This window comes from Bombina bombina, chromosome 9 (genome assembly GCF_027579735.1).
Source record: "Bombina bombina isolate aBomBom1 chromosome 9, aBomBom1.pri, whole genome shotgun sequence".
In the NCBI taxonomy this organism is placed as follows: Eukaryota; Metazoa; Chordata; class Amphibia; order Anura; family Bombinatoridae; genus Bombina; species Bombina bombina.
Genome location: NC_069507.1, coordinates 164965880 through 164991043, shown reverse-complemented (window position 1 = coordinate 164991043; position 25164 = coordinate 164965880). Strand labels below are relative to the sequence as shown.

The following is a 25164-nucleotide window of genomic DNA, read 5'->3' as shown; positions in this document are numbered from 1 at the left end:
GGATCGGTGAACCTGGTATGGTGAAGACAAGGTAGGAAGATCTTCAGGGGCTTAGTGTTAGGTTTATTTAAGGGGGGTTTGGGTTAGATTAGGGGTATGTGGGTGGTGGGTTGTAATGTTGGGGGGGGGTATGGTATGTTTTTTTTTTACAGGCAAAAGAGCTGAAATCCTTGGGGCATGCCCCGCAAAGGGCCCTGTTCAGGGCTGGTAAGGTAAAAGAGCTTGTAACTTTTTTAATTTAGAATAGGGTAGGGAATTTTTTATTTTGGGGGGCTTTGTTATTTTATTAGGGGGCTTAGAGTAGGTGTAATTAGTTTAAAATTGTTGTAATATTTTTCTTATGTTTGTAAATATTTTATTATTTTTTGTAACTTAGTTCTTTTTTATTTTTTGTACTTTAGCTAGTTTATTTAATTGTATTTATTTGTAGGAATTGTGTTTAATTAATTTATTGATAGTGTAGTGTTAGGTTAATTGTAGGTAATTGTAGGTAGTTTATTTAATTAATTTATTGATAGGGTAGTGTTAGGTTTAATTATATCTTAGGTTAGGATTTATTTTACAGGTAAATTTGTTATTATTTTAACTAGGTAACTATTAAATAGTTCTTAACTATTTAATAGCTATTGTACCTGGTTAAAATAATTAAAAAGTTGCCTGTAAAATAAATATTAATCCTAAAATAGCTATAATATAATTATAATTTATATTGTAGCTATATTAGGATTTATTTTACAGGTAAGTATTTAGCTTTAAATAGGAATAAGTTATTTAATAAGAGTTAATTAATTTCGTTAGATGTAAATTATATTTAACTTAGGGGGGTGTTAGTGTTAGGGTTAGACTTAGCTTTAGGGGTTAATACATTTATTAGAATAGCGGTGAGCTCCGGTCGTCAGATTAGGGGTTAATAATTGAAGGTAGGTGTCGGCGATGTTAGGGAGGGCAGATTAGGGGTTAATACTATTTATGATAGGGTTAGTGAGGCGGGTTAGGGGTTAATAACTTTATTATAGTAGCGCTCAGGTCCGCTCGGCAGATTAGGGGTTAATAAGTGTAGGCAGGTGTCGGCGACGTTGAGGGGGGCAGATTAGGGGTTAATAAATATAATATAGGGGTCAGCGGTGTTAGGGGTAGCAGATTAGGGGTACATAGGGATAACGTAGGTGGCGGCGCTTTGCGGTCGGAAGATTAGGGGTTAATTATTTTAAGTAGCTGGCGGCGACGTTGTGGGGGGCAGGTTAGGGGTTAATAAATGTAATACAGGGGTCGGCGGGGTTAGGGGCAGCAGATTAGGGGTACATAAGTATAACGTAGGTGGCGGTCGGCAGATTAGGGGTTAAAAATTTTAATCGAGTGGCGGCGATGTGGGGGGAGCTCGGTTTAGGGGTACATAGGTAGTTTATGGGTGTTAGTGTACTTTAGGGTACAGTAGTTAAGAGCTTTATAAACCGGCGTTAGCCAGAAAGCTCTTAACTCCTGCTATTTTCAGGCGGCTGGAATTTTGTCGTTAGAGCTCTAACGCTCACTTCAGAAACGACTCTAAATACCAGCGTTAGAAAGATCCCATTGAAAAGATAGGCTACGCAAATGGCGTAGGGGGATCTGCGGTATGGAAAAGTCGCGGCTGAAAAGTGAGCGTTAGACCCTTTAATCACTGACTCCAAATACCAGCGGGCGGCCAAAACCAGCGTTAGGAGCCTCTAACGCTGGTTTTGACGGCTACCGCCGAACTCCAAATCTAGGCCCAAGAGAATAGGAGTAAATTAGAAAGTTGCTTAAAATGTCATGCTCTATCTGAATCACGAAAGAAAAAACTTGGGTTCAGTGTCCCTTTAAGAAACAACATGCCATTGGAGCTTACTTTAGTGTGGTGTCGCAGGATCTTGTTTTTGGGGATCTGTTAGGTGTAAGTATTTTATGAAGTATGGAGGCAGATTTATTGTTTGGGGTGAATGTAATAATTATTTTCCTTGATATACTCGGGGTCTCTTGGAGATTAGATTTCCATTGAGCAATTGTTTATGGGGCATTATGGGTAATGATAAATGGCTATAGTTAGTAATAGCAGTGGTTGGAGCTGCTAAAGCTGCTGGTTTCTATGGGATACCATTGCAGCTGGGGTTGCCATTGGTTGAGGGCTTGAGTTGCTAGCTGTAAGGAGCAGGACTTAAGATGCTAGTAGGTTACAAAAAATAAAACAAGTTTATCTGCGACTCCTATCTCATCCTCTAAGCACACTCAGAAGGTATACCATGATTCTCTCGCACATGGTTGTATACAGTAGCAAAGAAAAAGGTGTTGTGTTGAGTGGCGCTTTGGTGGGAGTAAAAAATCAGATGTATAGAAAAGAATATTTCATTCATAGGAAATATGTAAAACCAAAGAAGTGTATATGAAAAATAAAATAATTGTTAGAATATGCAAAAAATGTTTTGGCCACAGCTATAAAACAAATTTTATCCAAGAAAATACATACACGGTACACATAAAAACGAGCTGCAGTTTAAAATGTATTCAAACACGATTAATAAGTCAAATTATAGCATAACTCTGTGACTCAAAACCGTTAAAATTAAGAAGTGTTGAGGTTGTTATATTCTATCTTAGTAATTCTATATTACCGTTCCATACATAGGCTGCTCACTAAGATGGAAATACAAAACAGAGGACTGATTAAAATCTAATATCGGCCGCTTCTAGTGCTTAGATACTTTGCTTGACACTTGAATAAGGCTAATATAAATTAATAAAATACAATGTTGCTAATAGGCAGAGTGGTGGACAAAAGCTTTATACGATGTATATAATTCCTTTAGGACAGTCAGAAAGCCTTCTCTGCTGAATCGCAGTATATGTAATTATACTCCAAGTCGTAAAAGAGTCTAGGTGGATAAGTAGCTGACCGGTCAGTAATTCAATGTTAATTTCATAACTTGCTAGCCTTACCGGACCTCCATAGTGGTATGTGGTGTAGTCCCAAAATGCAGATCTTGATAAAGGCATTCAACTGCTGAAATGCGTAGAAGGAAGACTTGTTGTTCAGTAGGATTACTAAATAGGAATACACAGTGATACTGTCACACCCGTTTTTAAAATCTGGTGCCAAATCCTGTTATGACCATCCGATTGGCTACAGGTCATGTGACCCCCTCCAGTGAAGAAGCTGGCAAAAGGCTGAAAACCCACAGCAATGCCACCCCCTGCAGATTCGAGGCGAATCGGCCGCTAGCAGGGTGTGTCCATCAGCCCGATCGTATAGGACAGGGCGGATTGATGTCCGCAGCCTCAGAGCAGGCAGACAAGTTATGGAGCAGCGGTCTTTAGACCGCTGCTTCATAACTGCTGTTTCTGGCGAGCCTGAAGGCTTGCGCAGAAACAGGGGCTTCCATTCGAAGCTTGATAATTTAGCCCCATTGAGGCCCTAGCGACGAGTCACAAAACGTATGCTGCTGCATATCTTGTTAGCATTTCCAAATAAAAAATAATAGGAACCACAATAAAAACATTTCATTGTGATTGCTTGAGAAAATACTTTACCACTAGGATTCTTATCAGTTGCAAGTTGTAAATACACACATTAACAGATATATATATGTGTGTGTGCGTATTTAAGCATATACATATATATTTACAGTGAACGCACAGTTCCCCATAGACCGCAATGTAAAGGCACTTTTCAGTGCCATTTGTTTTCTAACACTGCAACTTTAACCCCTCATAACTTATTTGAGTAGTTTCTTTTTTATTAAAAAATGCATACTTTTTTTTTATAAAAAAACTAAAATCAAATTAATTTTGCGGTCACTTGTAATGGCTGGTTATTTATCACGCACCTGTAAACCGGCGAATTTGCTGTTTAAAGGCGTGCAATAAATTAGCAATCCACTTGTAATCTAGCCCAAAATGCTTAAATTTGATTAATTGCAAACAGCACATACATTACAACTAAACCTTATTAACCATTTTAGCATATTATAACTTAAAGGGATATTAAAACATTTTTTGTATCATTTTTTTAGGATCATTATTATATACTTGGATAAATTGTAATATATACTTGTTGTACCAAAGGCTTCTTGTGTTCTGTTTAAGGGGACAATAGACAACCATTTTTTGTATCATACAAAAGGAAGAGCGCAATTTGAAAACAAGTTTAAAATAGATTTGTTGCATAAATTGCTAAAAAAAAAAAGCTGTTTATTTTTATTTTGAAACCATGAGTATTTCTGAACAAATGGGCAATGGAATAGGTATCTAGCTGAACACTGCCACAGCTTGATTGGTCGACACTAACATGCTCCACATGCATCCAAAAATATATATATATATATCTTTTTATTTATGCATCTGAAATTAATCACTGCATTGCAAAAGGTCTGTTTTTTATAAATGTTTAAAACTGCCATTTTGTTAGAATGGAAATGCATTGTTTCACAGGCTTGGGACACACCTCCTTTAAATGTAACTATTAGATGTTATTTATGAATACAGGTATACCTCACTAGTGCAGTGGGTTAGGGACCGGAGTCCCACTGCAAAGTGAAAACTGCCTTAAAGGGATACTAAACCCAATTTTTTATTTCATGATTCAGATAGAGCATGAGATTTTAAGCACCTTTCTAATTTACTCCTATTATCCATTTTTCTTTGTTCTCATGCTATCTTGATTTGAAAAAGCAGTACTGTAAGCTTTAGAGCCAGACCATTTTTTGTTCAGCACATGGGTAGCACTTGCTGATTTGTGGCTAAATGTAGCAAACCAATCAGCAGCTCTACCAAGGTGCTGAACTAAAAAAATGGGCCGGCTCCTAACCTTTTATTACTGCTTTTTCAAATCAAGATAACATTAGAACAAAGAAAAAATGATAATAGGAGTAAATTAGAAAATTGCTTAAAATTGCATGCTCTATCTGAATCATGAAAGAAAAAAATGAGGGGTTAGTATCCCTTTAAAGTAAAACAAGGTGATTTTTGCTGTTTTTCACTTGCCAGTGTGTTTAAAAACTTGAAAACATGTTTGAACTAACAAATATTAGTTGTGCAATTGCTCTAAGTTTAGTTTTAAGCTAGCATGCCACAGTACAGTATTCAATTAGTATTCAATAACAAGTATAGAGTACCTGTAAAGCAGTAACAATTACTGTATTAAAATTAGCTTCAGCTTCGTATTAGCACTGTTTTAGTGAAGCGCTGTAAAGCAAAGCGCTGTAAAGTGGGGTATACCTGTACCTCCTTTGCTGTGGCCAATTGTGAAAGATATAAAGGAATTCCTGCACAAATCAACAAATTATTGTGCAGCGTGTAAGTTGCAACAATAAAAAAACGACTTTAATTTTACGAGTATTTGTTTTAAGATATAAATGTGGGTCATAATATATTGTCTTTACAGAAATATCAGGTTTGTGTGTGGGAGATAAAATCGCAGAGGTGAATGCTATTAGTTTAGAAAACATCACTATGGGAAGTGCCGTCAAAGTCCTTACTGGGAACAACCGTCTGCGCATGATGGTGAGACGGATGGGAAAAGTGCCAGGGATTAAATTCTCTAGAGAAAAGACCACATGGTAAGCAGAGCTGCAATACTCACTCACCTTCCCCAAGCCATTGTCAGCCACTCTATGTAACCAAAAATCACAATGTATTACCTGTATGGGGCAAAGAAAGCGTGTCAGGTTCATTAGAGTAGAGTTGTATCTTGTGTCAGGACAATACAAGGACTTGTGTGGCCATGAACTTTGACCAAAAGAAATTAAACTTTAGTTGCTTCAAGCTGCTAAAACTAACAACATAATATAATTATGGTTAAACTTAATGTAGTACGGAAGCGAAACAGTTGGCGCCGTGTAAATGTTGTTGTAAAGCTTGTACCTAAGGGAGTGAACTAACCCAGAAATAAAAAAAAAAAAAAAAAAAAAAAGAAGAAATTAGGTTACAGTACACTCTGCCCCTAAATATAATTTTTAATTTGTTTATTTGACATTTATTACATATAATAACCTACAAGCAGTCGGTTACTTAAAGGGACATTAAACTCATTTTTTTTCTTTCATGATTCAGATAGAGAATACAATTTTAAAAAAGTGTCAAATTTACTTCTATTATTAAATTTGCATCATTCTCGTGTTTTTGTTTGCTGAAAAGATATCTAGATAGGTAACGTGCACATGCCTGGAGCACTATATAACAGGAAACAGTGCTGCTACCTTGTGCTTTTGCTAATGTATAACATTGTTGCAAAACTGCTGCCATATAATGCTGCAGACACGTGTACGCTCCTTAACTTGCTTTTCAACAAGGCATAACAAGAAAACAAAGAAAATGTTATAATAGAAGTAAGTTGGAGAGTTATTTAAAATTGTATGCTCTGTCTGATTCATGAAAGAAAAAATGTGGGTTAATGTCCCTTTAAAGAGAGATTTTGATTATATTTGTTAGTTCCCTGTGTGCTCTTGCCTAGGCAAAAATACCAAAAGTTCCAGCCTCCCCAAAACATATAAATACAACGATTTCCACAGCAGAATTAGTGTATTTCCTATAGTTCAGGGGGAAGGCAATAGCCCCCTCCACATGCATCCCACTAAAGGAAAAAAAGCTGGAAATTTTTGTGCTGGGTCAAATTGGACATTACAAAATTTATAAATGAGATTATGGAGCATATTTATCAAATGTCTGGCGGACATGATCCACTGTAGCGATCATGTCCGCCAGACATCAATAAATGCCGACAGCATACGCTGTCGGCAGTTCTGGTAAATTGCTTGTGCAATGCCGCCCCCTGCAGATTGCGGCCAACCGGCCGCTAACAGGGGGTGTCAATCGTATTCGATCAAGCGGATTGATGTCCACAGCCTCAGAGGTACGGGACGAGTTAAGGAGCAGCGGTCTTAAGATCGCTGCTTCTTAACTCCTGTTTTTGGTGAGCCTAAAGACTTACGCGGAAATAGGGGTATACGACCCCATTCGGGCTGTGATAAATCGGCCCCTATTGCTCGTCTAATTAGCTTTAAAGGGATATTCCAGCCAAAATTGGAAACCACATGGGTGCATTTCGGTATTAAACAGAAGCAATTTTGTAATATTCATGCATTAGCAATAATGCTTCTAATAAAAACTATAGCCGTTTCAAAAGTGTATTTAAGTATGCACCGTGCACCAGCATTTTAAATACAGCACTTACTCAGAGAGCCTAAGGTGATTGTACCATCTGGTAATGACTCTATTTGTTAATTTCTGATATGATAGAAGCCCCACTGATTATCTGAGCAGCTGTATTATTTAAAATGTGGGTGCAGTGAGAATATCTTGCTATGCTTCACATGCAAATGCAGAGAAAAATGTTAACACTAAAATAGTGATAACTTTTACTAGAAGCATTTTTGCCTATACATTTATATTGCAAATATGTTTCTATTCAAAGATGTAATAAATCTATCTGCATTTAAATTTTGACTGAAATGTCCCTTTAACTGCAGCACATGCAGGGTGCCCTATAACATATAAATGAAAAGTACACTATAACTTCCAATTCTGTTTCTTTTTATTTTAATTTGCTGTCATATTTATACAAAAATTTGTAACTTCTGATATCTTACAGAATAAAACTTGCTAAATATCATAGTAACTCGAGAATTTTGGAATTCAAAGAGATTTCTTTATTACCTCTCATTACATTTTCGATTTGTGAATTAAGCTCCACTATACATAGGGCAAGATTTATGACGAGACAAATGCCAAGATCGTTTGCCGGCTCACTCATTTGAACCTTCAACTGATATTTATGAAGCAGCAACTGATATTTATATTTATATGTATATATATATATATATATATGTACGCACACACATAAACTTTGTATGGAAAAATCATGCATATAAAAAATATATATATGAACATAAAAAGAGCATTTTCTTCTAGGTGAGGAACATTGGAATGTAAATTATTCATAACTACCTACAGGTTTAGCACAGTTGGTTTAAAAGGTGTCTGGTTAGAGCGTTAGCGATAAGTGTTTTTTGAACAGCACACTCCATTGAAGTGCATGGGGAGCAGAAGTTAAAGGGACACTGAACCCAAATTTTTTCTTTTGTGATTCAGATAGCATTACATTTTAAGCAACTTTCTAATTTTCTCCTATTATAACATTTTCTTTGTTCTCTTGATATCTTTATTTGAAAAAAGAAGTCATCTAAGCTAAGTAGCCAGACAATTTTTTATTTAGATCACTGGACAGCACTTGTTTATTGGTGGGTGAATTTATCCACCAATCAGCAAGAACAATCCAGGTTGTTCACTAAAAATGGGCCAGCATCTATACTTACATTCTTGCTATTCAAATAAGGATACCAAGAGAATGGAGAAAATTTGATAATAGGAATAAATTAGAAAGTTGCTTAAAATTGCATGTTCTATCTGAATCACGAAAGAAAAAAATTGGGTTCAGTGTCCCTTTATTGAGGTTGTGATATCTACAGTCATGAAGTTAGCGTACATCAGGTTTTTACTTACAAATTGTAATACGTGCGCTAACCCAGACACGTTAAAAGTTTACTTTGAAAACAGTTAGCTCAAGAGCGAAATATTCCGTTAGTGGGCCACATTATAATCTGGTCCTAACTGTTCTCATTAGAGCATTTTATTATTGCACTGCTGTAAATCTTTATCTAAAAATATCATGTCTGTTGCAGAATTAAAAGCTTTATTGGATTCAGAAAATAATTATTTTTATGACTTTTTTAATATTCCTAAATATTCTTTTTTTTAATCATAAATAAAAACAACTACTATTATCCATTTAGGGTGGATGTATTGAACAAGAGACTGATAGTGGAAAAGAGTGGATCCACACCTTCGGATAGCAGCTCGGAAGATGGAATGAGAAAAATGATTCACCTTTATACATCCTCTGATGACAGTTGCTGGGGTTTTAACATCAGAGGGGGGAAAGAGTTCGGACTCGGTATCTTTGTTTCTAAGTAAGTTAATAATATTTGGTCACTGGTGTTTTCTTTAGGGGAATCAATATGTTTGATTACCAATGATTATATGGGCATCTTAAAGAGCCAGTAAACATCTTGTGATTACATTTTTTTCTGCAATCTTCCAAGATTTAATTAGCAACAGAATCTAATTTATATTAGAATTTATTGATACCTTGTTTGCTGCAATTGTTTGTAATAGTCAAACTACAATAACCCCTTTTCGACTTTCCTAATTTGGTGGAGTCACTCTGTATTGAATCTAGAGACGACAGGACAGGCTACTGTTATGTTAGAAAATCTCCATTGTTTGGCTTTGGCAGAGTGGATAAGAAAACAAACTGTAAATTAGGAAGAGATATGTGACAAGTCTGTCATGTGCCGTTTCAGTTTTCAGGCATGATACAATTGTAAGACTTAAAGGGACAGTCTACTCCAGAATTGTAATTGTTTAAAAAGATAGATAATCCCTTTATTAGCCATTCTCCTGTTTTGCATAACCAACATAGTTATATTAATATACATTTTACCTCTGTGATTACCTTGTATCTAAGTCTCTGCTGACAACCCCCTTATCTCAGTTCTTTTGGTAGACTTGCATTTTAGCCAATCAGTCTTGACTCATAAATAACTCCATGGGAGTGAGCACAATGTTATCTATATGGCACAAATGAACTAGCGCTGTCTAACTTTGAAAAACTGTCAAAATTCACTGAGCAATGAGGTGGTCTTCTTGGGCTTACTAATTAGCATTTGAGCCTACCTAGATTTAGCTTTCAACAAAGAATACCAGCAGAACAAAGCAAATTTGATTACAAAAGTTAGTTGGAACGTTGTTTAAAATTGCCCGTCCTATATGAATCATGAAAGTTTAATTTTGACTTGACTGTTGCTTTAAATTACAGAAAAAGGTGCAATATAAATAATGAAATAATGAATGTATTGCAAAGTTGTTTTACTATGCACATGTAGAATTTTATATTACAATCTCTAAGTGTTCACTATTTCTTTAAAGGGACACTGAACCCAAAAATTTTCTTTCGTGATTCAGATAGAGCATGCAATTTTAAGCAACTTTCTAATTTACTCCTATTATCAATGTTTCTTCTTTCTCTTGTTATCTTTATATGAAAAAGAAGGCATCTAAGCTTTTTTCTTGGTTCAGCACTCTGGACAGCAGTTTTTGATTGGTGGATGAATTTATCCACCAATCAGCAAGGACAACCTAGGTTGTTTACCAAAAATGAACCGGCATCTAAACTTACATTCTTGCATTTCAAATAAAGATACCAAGAGAATAAAGAGCATTTGATAATAGGAGTAAATGTCATGCTCTATCTGAATCACAAAAGAAAAAAATTGGGTACAGTGTCCCTTTAATTTCTCCATCTCTTTCATGTGTGAGAGAAAAGGGGACTGAACAAAAAAAGAAGAAACTTAGAAACCAAGAAAAAATCCAGAGAAAGAAGGAACCATAGAAAGAAAGATTGAGAGATAAAACAAAATAAAGAGCTGAAGAAAGAGAGAATAAAAGGGACATGAACCCCACATTTTTACTGTGAGGATTCAGGTAGATCATTTGCTTTTAAACAACAGCCCAATGTACTTCTATTATCTAATTTGTTTTGTTCTCTTTGTATTCTTTGAAAAGGGTATCTTAGGCAGACTCAAGAGCTGCTGATTGGTGGCTGCACATATATTGCCTCATGTTACTGGCTTACCCAAAGCACTAAGCTAGCTTCCAGTAGTGCATAACTGCTCCTTCAGCAAAGGATACCAGGAGAATGAAGCAGATTAGATAACAGAAGTAAATTGGAAAGTTGTTTTAATTTGTTTTCTCTATAAGATTCCTGAAAAAATGGGTGTTGTGTCCCTTTAAAGGGAGAAATAGAGAAAGTCAGATAAGAAAAAGTAAAGGGGAAAAATATATTTTTTTATTTTATTATTTTTTATTTGAATGTTCTATATTTTTATCAGCATTTTACACTTTCCTTGACCATTGTGTATCTAGAAGAACATGTGCAAGTGTATTGCAAACCTGCTGCCATTTAGTTCTGCAGACGTGTGCACGCTATGGGGTAGATTTATGAAGCAGCGGATGCTGCAATCTACCCTGTAGTTTCCAGAATGCTGGAAAAAAAGAGTAAAGAAGCAGCGGTCGTAAGACCGCTGCTCTTTAACTCATCAGCCACCTCTGAGGTGGCGGATAGTAATCATCCCGATCGGATACGATTGGGTTGACACCCCCTGCTAGCGGCCGATTGGTTGCGAATGTGCAGGGGGCGGCATTGCACAAGCATTTCACATGAAATGCTTGTGCAATGATTAATGCTGACAGCGTATGCTAAAGCGGATCATGTCCGCCCGACACTTAATAAATCGGCCCCTATAAGCTTATATTCCTGCTTTTCAACAAAGGATAACAGAAGCCAATTGGAAAGTTGTTTAAAATGATATTCTGTATCTAAATCATAAAATAAAAAATGTGGGGTTATGTCCCTTTAATAAGAAGCACTTTTACACTGATAAAAAAAATTATAGAATTGATAACCCAACAAACACAGATGCCCACTATACACATAATGCCCCTGTTCAAATCCATTAAAAAGCCATACATACATATCGCTATGGTTTTGGAGAACAAAAGGTTAATTACACACATCACTTACTAGCTTCACTAAACACTATTAAAAGGGATCAATTAACCCTTCAACCTATGGTGTAATTTCTAAAACCCTAAAATTGCTATTATAGTATTTTGCTTTCCATTAATCATGCACATTAGATTTTTGGACTACAAATTTGGAGATTTACTAAACAAATCATTTCCACTTGTTTTTTGGAGGTAACAATTTCCAGCTTTAGGAGTGGTAACTGCAAAGCATTTTTTGACTGTGATCACTGGAAAAAAAAACATCCTAATAATACCAACTGTAGTTCAGCATTTGTTATCTACCAAAATAAAAATCAAGATTGTGATCAATCACATATGTCTAAATGAATGATTAAACAAGCATTTCCTTTCCTAAAAAATAATATTCTGCTGTTTGTTAAGGCCTTTATGAGAACTTAAAATGTGTACTAACCCCTTCTCTGCCGGAAACTTCAGAAAAAAACTTACCGAAAGTACCAGAGAATTTTAAGCATTTTTGTTATCACTGCATTTAAACAAAAATAGAGCCTTTGGGTTTTTTTTTTATTTACCTATAAAAACTAGATATTTATTTTTAAGTAGACAACCCATGGTATTGAATTGTTTATGAGAGAACCAATGGCACTACAAATTGATAGGTTAAAGGGACAGTCTTGTCAAAATTAAACTTTCATGATTCAGAAAGGGCATGCAATTTTAAACAACTTTCTAATTTACTTTTATCATCAAATTTGCTTTTTTCTATTTGTATTCTTTGTTGAAATCTAAACCATGGTAGACTCATATGCTAATTTCTAAGGCCAAAAGGCCGCCTCTTTTCTTAGTGCATTTGGACGTTTTTTTCACAGCTAGTTCATGTGTTCCATATAGATACCACTGGGCTCACTCCTGTGTATTTACATAGGAATCAGCACTGGTTGACTAAAATGCAAGTCAAAAGAGCTGAAATAAGGGGGCAGTCTGCAAAGGCTTAGATACAAGGTAATCACAGAGATAAAAAGCAAATTAATATAACCGTGTTGATGATACAAAACTACAAAACTTTAAGCACTCACGTCTTTCAAAGGACTTGAGTGCTTAAAGGGGTATCCTGTCCAGTGTCACTGATAAATGAAAATAAAACCCATGGTATTGATCTTGGCCCTTTTTTTTTTTTTTTTTATCTTTCAAACAAGCTTTATTAAATCAAAATAAAATTAAGTTTCATACATACAGTGGTAAACTTTAAATAATCTTTACATAGCAGACAATAAGAGATATGTATAGTACACATAAAACATTGTATGCAACTCCGAGATATACAGACTCCCATCTTTGGGTCGCCTGCTGTACGTCATGATGGACTTTATGCTTGTGGTATTTTTGAATTTTTCTTTCTTTACTCCTCTCCTTCACAAACAAAATAGAATATGAATGCTGAAGTATTGTGTGTCAGCAAACAAAACAAAACAAAACAAAAAAAAAAAAAGGGGGGGAGGGAGAAGCGAAGGGGGGAAGGGAACACTCATAAGGTGAGGAGGGAAGGGTGGGGGAAGCTGTGGTTATCCTTACAGGTTAGTCTCAGTTTGTTAAATTTCTTGACCTCTCCAAGCTGCCAGCATCATTTCATGTATGCCTATCTTGTTAATTTTGTAATAATGAAATCTTTCTAATGTAAGCAACTCTTCTACCGTGTGCACCCACTCCTCTAGTGTCGGTACCACCCCTGATTTCCACTTCCTTGGTATCAGTTTTTTGGCTCCCGTGAACATCAAGAGCAATAGTGCCTGTATGTGTGCTGTTTTGACCTTGGGCAAGTGAAAAAGAAGGATAGCTTCTGGAGTGTGTGGGATCATAATTTGCAGCTTATCTGATATGTTACTGATAATAACACGCCAAAAGTCTTTTATCTTTGGACAAGTCCACCAAATGTGCAAGAGCGTGCCAGGCTCGCCACAGCCCCTCCAGCACATGGGGCTGACTGCGCGGAAGCATCTGTGCAACCTGGTAGGTGTCAGATACCATCTACTTGTCAGTTTTATGTGAATTTCCTGCACGTTGGCAGATATAGAGGAACGTTTAGTGAGGGAAAAGGATCTGAGCCAAGTATCTTCATCTATGTCCCTACCTAATTCTCTGTTCCAGGCCAAAGTGTAGGAGGGGAGAGTTGCGTCGGGAGGGGTGGTAAGGAGCTTATATATCAAGGATATCAGGCGCCTGGATGGATTATGAGTCGTACATAGACTTTCAAAGGTCGTGAGTTCACGCATGAAGTGTACTCTGCTCTTGTGGTGTGTAAGGTAGTGTTGCAGTTGGTTATATCTCATCCAAGATTGGAATAGGTTTCCAAATTTCTCCACCATTTCGTGTGGGGGTAGTAATTTACCATTCACCACCGCGAAGTATAGAGTGCCTTCTCTCAAAGGGTAAGGTTTGCTCATCTGTGTGCCTAAATGCGAGTATGGGAGGTCCGGGTTTTCAATTATAGGTAAAAGGGGTGATTGCCCCGGGGATATATGTGTACTGGTATTAACTGTATTGTCCCATACTCTGAGTGTTTCTGCAACGCAGCTAAATTTGCCTACTATTTTTGATCATGGCGATGGTGACATGAATGCCAGTGTGCCTTCATTGTTAAGATTAAGTATTTGCCCATCAAGACGTACCCAAGCTTTATGGGGGGTGTTTTGAGCCCATTCTACAATCCTTTGGAGGAAAATAGCTCGTCTATATGTTGCTAAATCCGGGAAACCCAAACCCCCCTTGTCTCTTGACATGTATAGAGTTTTTCTGGATATGCGCGATTTGATGTTGTTCCAAATAAATCGCTCAAGTAGCTTTTGAAGCTGATGGAGGTAGTCCTTTGGGATGGGGATTGGGAGTGTTTGTAGGATGTATAATATACGAGGGAGGATATTCATTTTAATAACCCCAATTTTACCCAACCAAGATAAAGGCTTGTTCCTCCAGGAGGAAAGATCCTTAACTATTTCATTTTTCAGGGTGACATAGTTTAGCTTGAATAGTTCACGAGGGTCTTTAGTAAGTGAAACCCCTAAGTATCGTAGATTTTTTTGCGCACGAGGTATTGAAAAAGCCTCGCATAGTGTCTGCAAGTGGTCTTCTGGGGCAGTAATGTTTAGGACTTCAGATTTCGTAATATTGAGGTGGAAGTTTGACAGGGAGCCGTATGTTTTTAACTCCTGCAGGAGCGCTGGTATTGAGGTGTCTATGTTGGTCAGTGTGTATAAAATGTCATCTGCATACAAGGCTTGTTTGTATTCGGACTCTTTTATTTTTATGCCTGAGACTTTATGGTTGTTTCGGATTTTTTGAGCCAGCGCCTCTATAGAAAGGGCAAATAGTAATGGGGAAAGGGGGCACCCCTGTCTCGTCCCATTTGATATAAAAAAGGTATCAGAGAGTGTGCCGTTAATTCTGACTTTCGCATTTGGTTCAGAGTATAGGGAAAACAGCAGATTCGTAAATGCGCTCTCAAAGTTCATGGCCCTCAGGACCCGACGCAGAAAAAGCCAATCGACCCTGTCGAAGGCCTTCTCCGCGTCGGTTGAGAAGAGCACCATGGGTATCCCCTCGTTGCGGGCATATTGAGTCAATTGCAAAATTTTACAGGTATTGGCCCTTGCCTCCCTACCTGGGATAAATCCCACCTGGTCAGTGGAGACAAGGGCTGGGAGATGCTTGTTGAGGCGTTGGGACAGTACTTTGGCCAATATCTTTACATCAGCATTTAGCAGCAAAATCAGTCTGAAGTGTTCTGGGTGGGATTTGCCCGGTTTGGGTATTACAGTGATGTGCGCTTCTAACATTGAGCGAGACAATTGGGGGGATTTAATCAAGCTTTTAAAGAGTTGGATCAAGTTTGGGGCAAGTATGCTGAGGAAGGTTTTATAGTATTTAATGGTAAGCCCGTCTGGGCCCGGGCTCTTTCCGTTGGGGAGGTCTTTGATAGCATGTGAAAGTTCTTCTAGAGTTATAGGCAGGTCTAGTCTGTCTGAATCCTCGTTTGATAAACGTGGTAAGTTTAAAGGGGCCAGGTAGTCGTCTATATGCTTCTCCCTCTCTGATACCTGAGCTGAGGTGTGATCTTTTTTATTAATGTTATATAAGGCTGTATAGTAGGTGTAAAATGCACTAGCTATCTACTTACTGCTTTTTAGTTTGGTGCCGTTTCTGATCGTTATACTGTGGGTGTGGGAGCAGAGTTGTTGCCTTCTAATAGAGCGGGCCAGGAGCTTCCCTGGTTTGTTGCTATTTTCATGGTAGTGTTGCTTGATGGATAGCATCTTACTCTGATAAGCTCAGATAAGGAGCTGTTTAAGGTCTGCCCTGACGCTATTTAGTCTCTGTAACGTCTCGCCATGCGAAGTGTTTTGTTTATGTCGGGATTCTAGTTCTGAAATCTCTTCCAGGAGAGCTGTGTGTTTGGTTCTATACTGCTTGCGCAGTCTAGCAGAGTGTTTTAGGAATTCTCCGCGTATTACACACTTATGAGCATCCCATGTGGTGTTTGCTGATGTGAGATCAGGAGTATTATGTAGGAAGTATTCAGTTAGCGATTTGTGCAGTTCTGCCTTAACTATGGGGTTTTCTAGGAGAGCGTCATCTAATCTCCAAATGAATGATGTGGTTGGGATGTCTGGCCAGAGTACCTCACACGTGACCGGGGCGTGGTCCGACCAAGTGATGTGTCCTATTTTGCAGTTACCTATCATGTCTAAACCCACTGAGTCTGTGAATATGTAGTCTAAGCGCGAGTACTTAGCAAAGGGGTGGGAGTAATAGGTAAAGTCTTTTGATGTAGGATTCATTGATCTTGGCCCTTTTTAGTGTATTTGATGCCACTTTTTGGTTGTGATAAAAGATAATATAAAAAAATCGTTACCTTTTTCGCAAACGTTGATTTTCTCACTGAAATTATTTGCACACAACTAGTGCAGGCATAAGTCAAATGATTGTAAAAGCTTCTCTGTCATCCCATTTGCTCAGAAATAGCAGACATGCATGTCTTTGCCATTGGTTTTTGACAATTAGAAGGCTGCTAATTGCAGTTGTGCATCATACTTCTGAAATTCTCAGCAGAGAAGGGGTTAATCAGTTAGCTTGTAAGGTTAATATTTGCTCTAGTGTAGGGATTACCCTCCCACCTGACGCCTCCCACACCTTGATCCCTACTTGATCCCTCCAAAACAACTCTCTTCCCCCCTCCCCCACTGGTCAGCACCATCTTAGGCACTGTCAGACTGTCTGCCAGTATGTAATACAGTTTTTTTTTTTTATTTACTTATTTTTTTTTTTTTTTAAATATTTTTTTTTTTAATTTCTGTAGTGTAGGGTCCCCTCCTCACCCTCCCACTTCCATGATTGCCCCAAACAGCTCTTTAACCCTCCCCTTCCACTGTTATCAGCTAGTTTGCCAGTAACAAATTACTTTTATTTTTTATTTATTGTTTTATTTTATATTTGTTTTTTTCAGTAGCGTAGGCCCCCCTCCAAGATCGCTTTTTTCCTGTAGTGTAGGGCCACATCCATCCCTCTCCCTTCATAATGATATTTCCAAAGTGTAGAAAACCCCATCCCTCCCTCATCCATCCTACTCTTTGCTGCCCACCTGCTTCCTTCCTTCCCTCCCACTGCTCCCACTCAGCACCAACGAATGATTGTTAAAGAGAGTGACACATACAGTTTCACTCACTCTAATGATCCAGTGATCCAGCTTCATATGGTAAGCGAGTACAATCAGCACTCCCTTACCATATAAAGGAAGATGCCTTCTTCCCCCAGCTCTCTGCTGCCTAATCTGACAGTGGGAATCTCAACATGCGCCACAGTGCTGGGTGTAGGTACAACGCCAATACTGTACGCTGGACCAAGTACTGTGTGACATAGTACAATTGGCGCAAAGAGTTAAAATAAAGAGGCTACTTTTTAACAGTAGTTTATCATTAAATTTAACAAGGATGCAGGCAGACAAGTTCTTAAGTACTTCCTGCAAATGTCACTTGCGATGCAACATTGCAGGGGAAATTTAGCATTGCACAATACCTCTTTTGCGGAATCCCGCCCCTGCTCTCATGCAGCCAATCTCAAGAGAGCAGGGTCTGTCAATCACTCCAAAAGAACTTGTTAAATTTGTGGCCGCAGGTTCGCTCATGATGTTAAAAGGTTTAGTTTATTCTAGTTTGCTTTAATTTAGTTTGCTGTCAGAAACTATGGGGTCATTTATCAAACTGTGAGAGGACATGATACAATGTAGCGTATCATGTCCGCCGTACATCGATAAATGCCGACAGCATACGCTGTCAGCATTAATCATTGCACAAGCAGTTCTTGTGAACTGCTTGTGCAATCCTGCCCCCTGCAAATTCGTGGCCAATCGCGCTGCTAGCAGGGGGTGTCAATTAGGCCGATCGTATAAGATCGAAGACCGCAGCCTCAGAGGCAGCGGACAAGTTATGGAACAGCGGTCTTTAGACCGCTGCTTCATAACTACTGTTTCTGGCGAGCCTAAAGGCGGGAACAGGAGCATCAAGCTCTTTTCGGAGCTTAATTTGGCCCCTTAATAACAAAATACTGTAAAAATTGTACCACCATCAAACATATTATACATTAAATTCAGCAATTATATAATGTTTCTGTTACTATAGCCGAGTAATTGGTCTTTATATGGTTAATTCCTTTATCTCAGCACAGTTTATGTTCCTCCTTAGCTGACATACCAGTCCTCACATCCCAACGTATCTTGTATGTGGTTCTTAAGTACACCTGTGTATGTAATAAAGGAACATGATTCAGTGCTGAAACAGATTTTTTTCATTTATGATTCATATATACATAACACACAATTTTTAACAACTTTCCAATTTATTTATTTGATCAAATTAGCTTTATTCTCTTGGTATTTTTTGTTGAAGCAGCAACAATGCACTACTGGAAGTTAGCTGAAAGTTCAGTTTGCTTTATAGAATTAATAGTCCTGTGGATTAGAAGAAAAATCCTTTAAAATTTGTTAATCAAATGTTATTTGCGGTTTTCGAATGTTACTTTCATTTTTGAATGTTCATAATTAGATTGAATATCCACATTTGAAATTTTGCATGTAACATTCGATTTAACAAATACTATTCAGAAGTTCGATCGTTTATGTGGTACAGGGATAGGCACAGACAACGGCTGTGGTGGACATTTTCCAAAGTACAGACCTTAGTGAAGGACACCAAGGTACATTTGAAATTATTATTAATTATTAATAATTATTATACTGATGCAAATACCACTGATCTTATAACCAGCCCTCCTCTGGCTATACCCATGAGCCAGTGGCACTACTGTGTCTTTGTATAGTGCTGGGAGTTATTATACTGATGCAGATACCACTGACCCTATAACCAACCCTTGTCTGGCTATACACATGTGCCAGTGTCACTACTGTGTCATTATATAGTGCTGGGAGTTATTATACTGATGCAGACACCACTGATTCTATAACCAGCCCTCCTCTGGCTATACCTATGAGCCAGTGTCACTACTGTGTCTTTATATAGTGCTGGGAGTTATTATACTGATGCAGACACCACTGATTCTATAACCAGCCCTCCTCTGGCTATACCCATGTGCCAGTTTCACTACTGTGTCATTATATAGTGCTGGGTGTTATTATACTGATGCAGATACCACTGACATTATAACCAGTCCTTGTCTGGCTATACACATGTGCCAGTGTCACTACTGTGTCTTTGTATAGTGCTGGTAGTTATTATACTGATGCAGATACCACTGATTCTATAACCAGCCCTCCTCTGGCTATACCCATGTGCCAGTGTCACTGCTGTGTCATTATATAGTGCTGGGTGTTATTATACAGATGCAGATACCACTGACCCTATACCCAGCCCTTGTCTGGCTATACGCATGTGCCATTGTCACTACTGTGTCTTTGTATAGAGCTGGGTGTTATTATACAGATGCAGATACACATCCAGTATTTCACTCAGGCTTTATTTATTCCATAACTTATCAGCCAATATCGCTAGCAGTCTCTTGACAAGCCACTAACTTTATTCACACTACATTTTTTTTTATTCCTATTATTTAATCAGAAAAGAAAATATATACTATGGTTGTGGCAGACACTGTAAGGGCTAGTCACTGAAACCTTGCCTATCCCTGATGTGGTAGGGAAGTTAGTAAATTTATATGTAATACATATATATTTCTTCAACTTTTTCTATTTTGAATATTGTAAATTTGAATATTAAATTTAAAAAGAGCATTAGAAATAGTATTACAAATATATAGATTCAAATTTTTCTAATTTGAACATTTCATAATTATAATCAAATTATTAGACAAATTCAAACTAATATTACATTTAAAGAAAGAATTAGAAATACTATTACATTAAACAAATGTTAAAGTCTGTTTCATTTTTGGAATGTTGCAAAACATTTGCCTATCCCTACTGGTGGTAAACCAATGACAAGAGGCATATATCTGCAGTCACCAATCAGCAGCTAGCTCCCAGTAGTGCTTTACTGCTCCTGAGCCTACCTTGGTATGCTTTTCATCAAAGGATACCAAGAGAACAAATCAAATTCAATAATAGAAGTCAATTGGAAAGAATTGTTACAATTCAACAATTGTTAAAAATTGAATGTTGTATTTGAATAATGAAATAAAAATATTGACTTTACTGTCCCTTTAAAGCAAATCTCTCCTGGGACCCAGTTCTCTAAAGCTCTCCACTCCGGCAAAATTCCCTAAAAATATCTGTCAGTGCTACAAGGTCCTTCACAAGATTCTCTAAAGACCAATATTACCTTTGTATCCATTTATCTCAATAAGGATTAAAATCTACCTTTCTGTATGTAACGGAGAGATACAAACATTGCAGTATAATGCTCATGAAAAAAAGACGTTCAAGTGTATTGAAAGTACAATGTAAAAACACGTATTAATGTAAAGATTAAAAACTGTATAATTTGTACACATTTATATTTATGTTAAAAATACACATCAAAATGTGAGTTTACATTCTGCAGGAAAATTATTTTTTTAAAGTATGCAGTGAAATAAAATCTTATTTAATGTACACTGTAAAAAATTCAAAATTAATTAGGCTTGTGCATTTTTTTTTTTACAAATGTACATTTGTAACGAAAACATATTTGTTTTGTTTACTCAAAATGAATATCTAAAGAAATGCAGCAACTAAATTTAAAGAAAACGAAGAAATACTGACAAAATTCGTCAGTATTTATTTATTTCCTATAAATTACCTTTAGGGGTTAAATACTTACCTCTAGTGAGCTGGTGAGCCGCGCTAATCCCGAAACTTGTGCACAGAGCCACACTTATAGGAGGCTTAGCTCAACGAAACCTAGAGCCTGAATTTAAAGAGAATGCCCTTTAGGGGAGGCTCTGGGTTCTTTGAAGAAGGTTCTGGATTAGCGTGTCTCTTCAGCGCACTAGAGGTAAGTATTTAACCCCTAAAGGTAATTTATAGGAAATAAATAAATACTGAAGAATTTTGTCAGTATTTCTTCGTTTTCTTTAAATTTTAGAGGTAAGTATACCACAACAGGTGAAAACAAATGTAAATGTTCCACAAATATTCAGCATTCATTTAGTTTAAAAAGAAATGAATACCGAATAGTGCAGCAGGCAAATATTCGTAAAAAAAAAAAAATTCTGAATATATATATATTCCGAAAGATTTGGACAAACTGATTTTTTTTTTTTGCTGCTGCACAAGTCTATAATTAATGTACATTGTAGTTTCAAAATGCGAAGTTAAAATCATACCAAAGACTACAACATTCTAAGGGGACTTTACTTTTCTGCTGTAAAAATAATCTTACAGCCTTGGCAAGTGAACTGAACAGGGGCGTTCCATAGGGGTGTCTAAGTTATTTCACAGACCTCACAATATTCTCCAGTGAGCATGTGACACCTGCAGCTCTTGCTGTTTTTTTCTTACTGAATGTAGGCTTGTGAGTTTGTTTAAAAATACTCACAGATTAGACAGATACAAAATACATACATGTGAAACTACTGGTGAATGCAAGCTAAAGTCTGCTGAAAACAGCATTATTTCATTTGTACGTATGGGAAATTAGAGAATCACACCCCTCATGTTCTTTGGTTTTATTCCATAATGTTATAGGCATTTGTATTGGGGGGAAAAATAACTATTCTTTAAAAAAAAAGGTTTTACTGTACAACAAAGTAACCTCACAATTGCACTGACATTGTTTGAAAACGAATTTGTATATTGTACTATTTTTCATATGTCTATCTAATACAATTTAATTTAACTAACTTTAATAAAATATATATATATATATATTAAAAATATACTTAGCCCTTTCAGTAGATTTCTTGTTGATGTTCTTGTTTCTTCTTGTTTGTAGGGTTGATCCAGGAGGAATAGCAGAAGAAAAAGGAATCAAAGTTGGAGATCAAGTCCTTGCCGCCAACGGAGTCAACTTTGAAGACATAAGCCATAGCAAGGCAGTCGAAGTGCTAAAGGGTCTAACACACATCATGCTCACAGTTAGGGTATGAATAGAATGAGTTAATGTAAATGCAAACAATCTGATAATTACAGGGGCGCTTTTAATTTGGAGAGCAAAACATCTACAATAAACATGTTTTGTCAGTGTAATTTAATTTTTAAAATGTCCAATTAATTTTACCTTTATTTACACACACAAAAAGTACAATGAACCTGTACTCTCAAAGGTGTATGTAGAACTTTATTTCAGCAAAAACAAAAGCAACGTTTCAGGGCTCCTGACCCTTTCTCAAGCTAGAAACATTTAGTACAAATGACAAATACCATCAACAATTAAAACATGAACCAATCAGCAATCTCCTTGTGGATGGTCACATATAAGCATCATACAAAACTCTACTCATATTTAACTCTTATTTAACCCTTTAGTACATAGATGGCTTGATTGACACATGAATAAAAACAACCTGATGAAATTAACTATAGCTGCATTTTATGAAATAGCAGATTATTTGTCCTAATATATATAGATAGGTGATAGATAGATAGATAGATAGATAGATAGATAGATAGATAGATAGATAGATGATAGATAGATAGATAGATAGATATATATTGATATATAGATGATAGATAGATAGATAGATATTGATAGATAGATAGATAGATAGATAGATAGATAGATAGATGATAGATAGATAGATAGATAGATAGATAGATAGATGATAGATAGATATATAGATATTGATTGATAGATAGATGATAGATAGATAGATAGATAGATAGATAGATAGATAGATAGATAGATAGATAGATAGATATATAGATAGATAGATATATGATAGATAGATAGATGATAGATAGATAGATAGATGATTGATAGATAGATAGATAGATAGATAGATAGATAGATAGATAGATAGATAATGATAGATAGATATCTTTTCTTATAAATTAATTCTAAAAAAAATAGTTTTTCTATTTCCCCCTGATAGCCTGGAGTGCATCTTGCACTGTTCAAATAGACATATTTAATAAACTCTTCAAAGTATGTCCCTGGATTACAAAACAATACACACTTTGTAGGTATATATTTTTTGTTGATCGCTCATTCATACTATAGGGCTGATTTATAATTGTGCGGACGGACATGATTTCTCATGAAATGCTTGTGCAATGCTGCCCCCGCTAGCAGGGGGTGTCAATCATCCTGATCGGATCGGGAGAATTGGTGTCCGCCACCTTAGTGGTGGCGGACGAGTTAAGGAGCAGCGGTCTTATGATGACCGCTGCTTCCTCACTTCAGTTTCAGAAGAACCTAAAACTACAGGAGTAGATTGCAGCATCCGCTGCTTGATAAATCTACCCCTATGTCCGTATAAAAAATACTTTAATATACTGAAATGAATACAGAAAAATAGATAAAACACCTTATTGAGTCACCTGTAACTTTATATATATATGGCTAGATTTTTTTTTTTTTAATCGCTCTTGACTGCTAACTGCGCTTAGGTAAACAATTAGCGATGCTGGATTAGCAATGGTGTTGCATGTTGAAAGTAGTAAAAGACTCAGGTGCGCTAACGTTAAGACTTTGGATATCGCAACCTCGCTAACTCCATCTCCCCATAGCCTTCTATAGGGCGAGCTAAAGAAAGCATTTTCCTTTTATCACTCATGCTCTACTCGCCACTGCGCTACATCAGCTGCGCTAAAGCCGAAGGTGCATAAGGAATACCCTAAATTCCTATCGGCTAGATTTAGAGTTTTGTCGGTAATGACCCGCGTAGCTAACGCTGGCTTTTTTCTAGCCGCACCTTTAAAATAACTCTGGTATTGAGAGTCCACAGAATGGCTGCGTTAGGCTCCAAAAAAGGAGCGTACAGCATATTTAACGCAACTTCAACTCTCGATACCAGAGTTGCTTACGGACGAGGCCAGCCTCAAAAGCGTGCTCGTGCACGATTCCCCCATAGGAAACAATGGGGCTGTTTGAGCTGAAAAAAAACCTAACACCTGCAAAAAAGCCACGTTCAGCTCCTAACGCAGCGGCTATGGGGAAACACTTCCTACGTCTGCACCTAACACTCTAACATGTACCCCGAGTCTAAACACCCCTAACCTTACACTTATTAACCCATAATCTGCCGCCCCCGCTATCGCTGACCCCTGTATATTATTTTTAACCCCTAATTTGCCGCTCCGTAAACCGCTGCTACTTACATTATCCCTATGTACCCCTAATCTGCTGCCCCTAACACCGCCGACCCCTATATTATATTTATTAACCCCTAATCTGCCCCCCACAACGTCGCCTCCACCTGCCTACCCTTATTAACCCCTAATCTGCCGAGCGGACCGCACCGCTATTATTATAAAGTTATTAACCCCTAATCCGCCTCACTAACCCTATAATAAATAGTATTAACCCCTAATCTGCCCTCCCTAACATCGCCGACACCTAACTTTAATTATTAACCCCTAATCTGCCGACTGGAGCTCACCGCTATTCTTATAAATGTATTAACCCCTAAAGCTAAGTCTAACCCTAACACTAACACCCCCCTAAGTTAAATATAATTTTAATCTAACGAAATTAATTAACTCTTATTAAATAAATTATTCCTATTTAAAGCTAAATACTTACCTGTAAAATAAATCCTAATATAGCTACAATATAAATTATAATTATATTATAGCTATTTTAGGATTAATATTTATTTTACAGGTAACTTTGTATTTATTTTAACCAGGTACAATAGCTATTAAATAGTTAAGAACTATTTAATAGCTAAAATAGTTAAAATAATTACAAATTTACCTGTAAAATAAATCCTAACCTAAGTTACAATTAAACCTAACACTACACTATCAATAAATAAATTAAATAAAATACCTATAATTATCTACAATTAAACCTAACACTACACTATCAATAAATAAATTAAATACAATTCCTACAAATAAATACAATGAAATAAACTAACTAAAGTACAAAAAATAAAAAAGAACTAAGT

The 25164-nt window shown here is 36.9% G+C and overlaps 1 protein-coding gene across 1 annotated transcript in view; it reads left to right on the top strand.

Moving 5' to 3' along the window:
• PDZD7 (PDZ domain containing 7) overlaps positions 1–25164 on the top strand; it is a 192844-nt gene that overhangs the window by 24080 nt on the left and 143600 nt on the right. Inside the window, exons 3-5 of the mRNA XM_053692951.1 lie at positions 5393–5567; positions 8799–8975; positions 22044–22191. Of these exons, the coding sequence (XP_053548926.1) occupies positions 5393–5567; positions 8799–8975; positions 22044–22191 (500 nt within the window). The remainder of the gene's footprint in view (positions 1–5392; positions 5568–8798; positions 8976–22043; positions 22192–25164) is intronic.